The following is an 8,306-nucleotide window of genomic DNA, read 5'->3' as shown; positions in this document are numbered from 1 at the left end:
AAAGCAGAGAAGTGCATAGTATCCATAAATCATAAATAGAAAAAGATTTAATTACATGCTTGGTTAATATTTACAAACATCGAAGTTGTTGTTAGATATGTAAATAAAACCGGGAAGTAAGAGACAGGGGCTGCAGTAGCCAAGCAAAGCCAAAATATAACAGGTTCGAGTATTTATTGTGAACTGGCATATGCCTGCAGTAGGGAATGGAGACACGCTATATAAACCGAAAGCATAAATAAATAAATATTGACATTGTTCTACACCTGTTTAGCCTCTGGAGACCAGTGATTTGTGGGACCATATGTTGGACAAAATGAGACTGTTCGTTGATAATTGTAAATGTGGTGACCCCTTGCAAACTGGATATTAAAAATATTAAGTAAATGGCACATTTTAATTATACAGTAAAGAGGCTGTTCTCCACCATTAAAAGGCTGCAGCTGTCAGGAGGAACTGATCATATGACAGAAGGTAACATTTATTTGATAGTAGACCTTGGTAAACGACATCCCAAACCATCTCTAGATTCTCAAACACATTCAGTTCAGACTTGGGGCATGAGGCTTCGGTGTCTTTGTCTTTCAGCTGAGACAATTTTTATCTGTTCCTCATATACTATAGGGCTTGTTTGGTTTTTATTTTTGTTTTAATCTGCTTTGCAGTATTTAAATTTCAAATGCAGTATTATTAAATGAGAAACTGTAAACGATGGAGTTTGGAATTGGAAGTCAACACATTTGTTATTCTTTTTGCCAAAGGTATAGAGTAAGTTGCATAATTACCACAGTATTATATCATCTTTGTCAACATAAGCAGAGCTTTCTGTCGGCTTTGAAAGTGCCGTTGGTGAACAACTGAGCGCGCAGACTCCAAAGAAGAGCAGCCGAGGAGGAGCCGAGGGCATTCACAACGCCTTATGGAGTTGCATAAGGAAATGAAGTAGAGACAGGTAGCAAGTCCTCACCAGCAGAAATGCCAAACGCTCCCGCGTGTGTGCTTCTGCACTGAGGCGGAGGAGAGAAACCGCAGACAGCGGCTGTAGCTTCCTTCCTGCCTATGGTGATCCAACTTTTAAGACAAATGTGTGAAGGTAAAGCAGCAGCCCGTGTGGATTGATTCTTCTCGCTGGTCCAGAGAAATCCTTCTATACGCAGGGTTTGATTTCAACCCCCCTTGCCCCTCCACTTCTGATTTTATGAAGTGCACGTTCCTCGTCTCACATTGCGCTGATCCTGTGGTGAGGCACTTGCAGGGTCTGAAGGTTGGGGCACGTGAAATAAGGAGCTGGAAGAAAGCATGCTGCTATTCCATTGGAAGCGAAGGGGAGCGTAGGCCCGTAGAACACCTCTTCCTTCCCTTCCTTGCTGACATCCAGCACCTGCAGGTCAAAGCGTACAAAATTATTTCAGGGATCACAGAAGAAAGCTGAAACAAATTTGCTGGCAGACGCCACACGTACGTACTATTAATCCCAATAGAAAGGTAGTTTCAGATCGTTTTGAGATTGTATTTATGGATCTGGTGATCTATTGGTGTCCTCGTCACCCAAATCTTACGCTAGCTCAGGCACTCGGCAGCAGACAGCGACGTTGGATCCTGCCTCCTGGCCGCAGCAGGTGCAGCCGTGGCCGTGGGGTGCTGGGCACACAAGCGCTGCTGTGACCGCGGAGCGTGAACCGTTTGTCAGCTCGGGGGTACAGAGGGAGCAAGGGAGCTCTGTGCAAGTTGGAAAGGCCAAATAAATGACTTAAAGAAAACGAAGATATATGGAAAAAGTGGATTTATTTTTTTTTTTGGCTTCCAAAGGAGAGCACAACCTCAAATTTGCTGAATGTGAAGATGAAAGGACTAGTTTTGCTGGTTAAAGCCAGGCACGCTGCCAACAACTGAGAAGGGGCAGCACACACAGCTCTGCCAGAGCACTCATTATACTTCTTTCCCCTTTAACGCGGGGACTGTCTCGGGCACGCTGCCAGTTCACGACCAGTTTGGGGATGTGGACAAATGTCCATTTAAGAAAGCAAGATCCCAGGATCATTGTCACTTGTCACTAAGCAGCATTTAAACCCAGGGGCAATACTGCAAAGTACCTGCTGCTTATAAACGAGCGTGTTGGTGGAGTACGGCCACCGCCTTGATATTGTGCTATTAGTCCATCTGAAGCACTGTACGGCAGCTAGTGTTATCCAAGCCAGTTTGAATGACTTTTTCCAGTAACAATTGTTGGGTCTGGTATCCAATGACTTAGTAAAACACAATTATACTATGACCAGAACATGGTTTTAACTGCTTCTCTTGCATGGTCTTTTCTTTACTAACTCCTGCTAATAAGTGTTCACTGTAAGACCAGCAGCTTGACATCTAATACCTTCCCTTTTCGTTCTAAGTCACATTCCCTTCTTATGCCAAGTCTAACTTCTAGTTTTATGGGACAGTTTGGAGGTGAAATCCTAAAATCCAAAAAGTTGGAAGCCAATGAAAAGGTTGTTTATCAGCAAAAGTGCAGGAACTGAGATGTAAACAAGAATTTCTGTTTGTATCTGCCCAGCTGGTCACAAAGCGATGCCTGTGATGCAGTTTTGCTTCACTCGGAAACATGCAGAAAGATAAAATTCCTAATTTCTATACAGGAATACCTGAAAGCTACGGATCTGCAGGCAAGCTGCTCTTATACAAGATGAGAGAGCAGTGGAGTTTGTTGGACAACCTATTGCCTACAGCAGGGATCAAAAAGGCTTCCATTCAAGCTTTGAAGCAGTAAGCGCTAGGGCAGGTTGCAGGCTGACTGAACCTTGTCAAAGAACAACTCGTTAACTCTGGCTGCTCTTCAGAAAGACGACTTGGAGGGGAAAAAAAAAAAAATAAAAATCACAAGATGGGCTGAAAACTTGTTAGCCCATGCCCCATCATCCATTTCTGCAACCCTTTTACTTTTGAACTTGACTGTGTAACCTGAGAATATATACCCGTTATTTTACCCAAACCTTGCCAAAGGGGAGACTCCTCAACCCTGTTTTACTAGAATATCTTAGAAGAATTGCATCTGTTGGCTCATCTGGAAATACTTTTAATATCCACAGTATTTCCTCTCTGTGTTTATGCAGGTTCGGTGGCTGCATAAGAAACATCCTTAATCTCTCTACTTCACATGCATTTTCCTTTTTGAGTAACCTCTGCAAAACCTATCCTTGCACAATTATTGGAAAAAGACTTTAAAAGAAACCTAAATCACTCACCTGGATACATGCCAAAGGCTCATTTGTCCAAATCGAATAGCCGCCAACTAAATATATCCTGCCGTTGTGGACAGCAACTCCAGACTCATTTTGACCTAAAGCAAAAAAGGAAATAGCAATCACTTTCGGTGTTTAATTAACCCTTTGAACACCGAATGTTAGGAGTTCTGTAATAGGATGCAAATGCACCTGGCAGTAACTTGGCTGTTTCAGAATTCACAACATGTAAGAGTGCAGGCGAAGCACACGGGCTGTTCTTTGCTCTCCGCAGGAGCCCGGTACGGTGCTGCCCGGAGAGACAGCCCTGATGAGCCATACACGGAGGCTGGGCAAGGGACCATCTGCTGTCTCCTCAATGGCGCAGGTTTTTGGACGCCTGTATTTCACAGGTGATAGGCAAGCCCCCCCCCTGCCTCTCGGCTACTGTCGCACACGGACATCCCAATAGACACGTGGGCCAAGAGAGCTGAACGTCCCTCACGTTCTGCTCACACCTGGTCACCCCCCTGGTCCTCCAGGTACAGGTACGGTGAAAACTGGCAGAAGCTGCTGGGTGAGCTCATCCCCGTAGCAGTGGTCTCCTGAACAAGTCTGAAGTTTTGAAGGATAAATACAACCTCAAAAAAACCTGCGCTGCACAGTGCAACAGGCACATTTACCACCAGTTGCAGAGACGCAAAGAGAGGCTTAGATGGCTTCTTAAGGTGCAGGTTGTGGAAACAACCCACCAGGTCGTATCTGAGGAGAGGCTACTATCTCACAGCTTTTAGTGGTACAACGTCAGCTCCAGAACGAGGGTGCCTGCAGTGCTAGCGCTTCTGCAGTTGCAAATCAGATGATGTCCTTCTCAAAAGCTGTCAGTTCCTCCCAATAGTAAAATACAATAACGAACTGGAGAGCAAAAGGGATACGAAGATCTACTTCTGTTTGACAATGCGCAACTCCTTTTTGATCTGTGCCTCTCTCCCCAGTGTCCATGAAGTACTCCAATGACCTGACTCAGAAACCAAGCAACCCTTCTCCACATCCCAGAGATTAAGAAACCCAGTGCAATATCTTAAAGAACGAAGTTGCCACTAGAGCAGCTTTTAAACCTACTAGGAGAAAAATGACATAAGGTGACTGTCGTATTTGTCCGACGTGCAGTTCTCCGACATATTTCTAGCTATCCTGAGCTTCTAGTTTGAACGCAGCACCACAGAGCTTAACTAGACTTAACTAGTTCTAGGATTCCTATAGCAGCCTGCACTGAAACTTTTTCAGCAGCCAGTACTGTTCCTAATTGAGCTCCAAGTCTGATGCACAAGAGAACAGCCCCAACATTAAATGCTGTCCTGTCCTGGAAACCCATCCTTTTCTGCAAAGTTACTGTTGGTGCTACTCTGAGAACGTGTCACATGCCTGTCTCTCCCGGGGATTCGAGGGGGTAGAACCTCTGGGAATTGTACCAGGTGGCGGTGACGTTTGGTGGACCGGGTGGCAGGGACAGGGAGTTGCAGGGCTTTGTGAGCTGCTGCTGTAACAGTTCTTCCTAATGACAGATCCTGTAGCCAACTGAGCTGCTCATCTCATCCCTGACGGGACAAAATTCCAATAAAGACACTTCCTTTCTGGTAATTTATTAAGAAGATACTGTTTAGAAGTAACTGATGGTTAATGGCTTTCAGTAAAGGCTTTGCCTTATAATGCCATTATAATGCCACGATGTTATCATGGTAGAGACACATCTGCCTGTTGTACACTCAAGCAGGGAGTTAAATCTATCACTGCAGGCAAGCTTTTAGAGAATCAAAACCAAATACTAGCAATACTATGACAAATTATTTTTGATTGCTTAATTAAATTAATGTGCACCTTCTTAAAAATTTAGTCTATGATGTGCTCAAAGAAATGTTTTGTAGAACGTGAATGCCAGCACAGTAATCAAAAGTGCCTCGTTGGCTGACGATGGTCCCTAAATTCGAAGCAATTGCAGCAGAGCCATGGAGTTCCACATACTAAAGGCATCTAAAGGGAAAAGAATTGATGTTTTATTTTAATAGCAGTGAGTTTCCCCTTTTGGTGTACAACACTTGCCTGTCAACATGTTGAAGCTGCAACGCGTCCATTGGTCAGCATCTATGCTGTAGGAGTCTATGTGCCGAACCAGGATCCGATCGTTGTTGTAGTCGAGATCGTTCCCACCTAACACGTAAAGTTTCCTTTGGACGGCAGCCATGGAGTGATACACTCTCCTCTGCAACATCGGGCTACGGCTTAACCACTTATTCTGGAAAGAGAGCGAGCGAGAACTTGTCTCAGCACTGCCCAAGGACATACCCGTATTAGTAGTACAACAATAGTAGCATCTTACTGGTGTTCTCCTTACCCGTGGCCAGAAATCACAAATGTATATGCTTGTGTTGCTCCTAGGTTAAACATGCGTGTTGGTTATCACACTGACTAGACATACTGGACTTTCAGCACGTGGTTTACAGTTCTCACATTTAAATTCATTAATTTAATAGTATTTCTTGCTCTGTATTTTTACTGTTTAGCCCATCAGGTTTCAAAGCTTTTTGTCTTCTTTATAATTCAGTAGCAAATCCTCCTTAAGCAAGACTATTAGATGTCTCCTTTGTATACAGCACTAAAATTATCTGTACCAATGAGCTCTGTTATGAGAGAAGAGAGATTCTTCTACCTTTCGTTATTCAGAAGCTTATTTGATCTTATCCTTGGGGAACGAGGCAACTGGGAAAAATAATTTCCTAAAGAATCTTCTCAAATGATTCACGTATTTGGTTTAATGCTAACCATTTATTTATGGGCACTTACAAAGTAACGTCTTTTTGCATATTTTTCTCCCTGGTTAACAATATTCAAGAGTTCTACCTCTTCAGGGGAGGGGCAAGAGGACACGGAAGAAGAGGAATTAAAGCACAGGTTTTTAAACCTAAGAAAAACGATTGCTCCTGCTACACTTACCAAATCAAACAACCTGGCAATGGATGAGATTAATTTATTTAAGTGGAGGAAGTTAAAATCCGTGAGGAAATTCTTTGCGTTACATGTGCTACCGCTCGCGGTAACTCAAGAGCCTCTAACACTACCGCCTTTTAACCTCCGCAATATATAGCCATACATTTCAATGTGTAATAGTTGAATATTAGGCATTAATGTTTGCATTAGCAGTCCGGTCTCTTAACACCAGACTATAGACGCCATCTGCTTTGCAAAGCCTGCCTGCATCCCCTGATTATATCTTTAGCTTCCTCGGCTGCAGTGCCTGCCAGGTGAGCCGCAAAGCACCGCAAAGGCAAAGAAACAGAGGGGCCTGGTGGGGTCATTTCTAATAAGGCGGCGTGTGAATACTAATGAGTGGTGGGGAAGCAGAGGTCACCCCAGCCGGCTTGTTGGCAGGTAGCTGTGTGCTCCGTGGCAGATGGCAGGCATTATCGACTCGCCACAAAGGCCTCGTGCAGAAGCAAGCGCTGGTGCTGAATGATAGAGTTATTGAGATTCTGTGCGAGATGCAAGCAGATGTGATGGTTTCCAGTACCCACCGTAAACAATATGCCAGCAGAATTTTTAAAAAGAGCTTGTGTGTACAAACACGAAGCGGACCTCATTTGAAGAATGCGAGCGCACAATTCCTCTGTAACTCTTTACACGCCGGGCCGTCAGCACGGCACGCTGAAGTAGCCCTGCCACTGGTATTTTGGGGGGCAACTTTCAGGTCAGCGAGTAAAGATTCAAAGCGGAAGATATGCAACGGAGACACAGCATCTAAATATGGGTCCCCTCTGATAAGTAAAATAAGGTTGCTGCCTGTAATTACAACTTGGATTTAGGACAGCATCAGCCTTTGCACAATCGATGCATAAAACCGCACCTCAGAAAGGAAGAGGCAGGCGTGTCATTGCCTGCTTTCTGCTTCAGGACCCGCATGTGCTACGCTTTAAAAAGTCAGTGGGAACCACGTAGAAGCATCTCCTGGCACAATTTGGTTCCAAACACAGCAATCAAAGCCCCTGTCCTACAATCAGAAAAGTCGATGCTCTTCCACGTGGGTGTAAATCAGGCTATGCAACTCTGATTGCAAGCTTAGGACTTTTAATTCTTAATACAAGCAAGAGGGCATAACCATGCCCTAACCCTCCGAAATGGTTACTGAGCCATGCTAACCTAATCAAAACACATACATAATGTATGAAATAATCCCTAAAAGATATTTTAGGTGCTCGAGTAATGAAATGATAGGCACCCTTGCAGTCAGCAGAGTAAGTCATGGCCAGGTAGCATAGTTCTGGAAGTCTGCAGAAAACCAAAAGCCCTACATGCAATTCAAAGCAGAATGACAAGGAGCAGTTTTGTGACACTGACTTTGAGTTTATGTTGCCCAGGGCTGCTGAATTACAAAAAAAAAAAAAAAAAAAAAAACATGCAAAATAAATACTGATAAATACAGGGGATTTAAAGCACATTTCTGTATTTAATCTAAGATGTTTCTAACACCTACAGGCTTAAAAAACGTAATAAAAAGCCAGGGTCTCCATTACTCTGTTACAACTCACACATCAGTACAAAGTTAACTTAAAACGCCACTAATTCAAAAGGTCAGCAATTTTAGCCTTACAAAATCATTGTACCTATTTGCTAAGAGACCTGTTTGAAGCAAAACATATGAGGAAAAAAAAACACATACAACACAGGTACCCACCTGCTTAGGATCATAGACCATGAGCCTGTTTTGATACTGTGCAGTATTTGTTACTCCTCCTATGAAAAAGTTTATACAGGTTACATTTTTTTCATATAAGCAAAACCAGGACCAAGATCAGGTAGAGCAAAATAACCAATTCTAGGGATCATTTGCTGACATAATCACATTGCGTACCACCACTTATGCTTACGTTCCACTGCACTTTTTAATCTGGTTACAAGGTAGTAAGTAGCACATTTGTCAAACATCTAGTAAATAGCAAGAACACCCCCACACCTCCTTTGTAAAGCTAATTCTACGGGCTAAAACAAGATGAAAATGGATCTGTTTATAAATGACTGTGCGGTCAGCCGTCATCAAGA

General features: G+C 43.5%; 1 protein-coding gene across 1 annotated transcript in view; it reads right to left on the bottom strand.

Moving 5' to 3' along the window:
• The window catches only part of LOC104160472, a 16,906-nt gene extending 8,944 nt beyond the window's left edge, over window positions 1-7,962 (bottom strand). Inside the window, exons 1-4 of the mRNA XM_009698600.1 lie at window positions 7,942-7,962; window positions 5,316-5,508; window positions 3,240-3,334; window positions 1,224-1,381 (exon numbers count right to left, since the gene is read on the bottom strand). Of these exons, the coding sequence (XP_009696902.1) occupies window positions 1,224-1,381; window positions 3,240-3,334; window positions 5,316-5,508; window positions 7,942-7,962 (467 nt within the window). The remainder of the gene's footprint in view (window positions 1-1,223; window positions 1,382-3,239; window positions 3,335-5,315; window positions 5,509-7,941) is intronic.
• Between the last annotated feature and the right edge of the window lie 344 nt (window positions 7,963-8,306).

Source organism: Cariama cristata, unplaced genomic scaffold, assembly GCF_000690535.1.
Source record: "Cariama cristata isolate BGI_N322 unplaced genomic scaffold, ASM69053v1 scaffold10884, whole genome shotgun sequence".
NCBI lineage: Eukaryota > Metazoa > Chordata > Aves > Cariamiformes > Cariamidae > Cariama > Cariama cristata.
The sequence above is the reverse complement of the archived record's forward strand: the minus strand, read 5'-3'. Positions and strand labels throughout refer to the sequence as shown.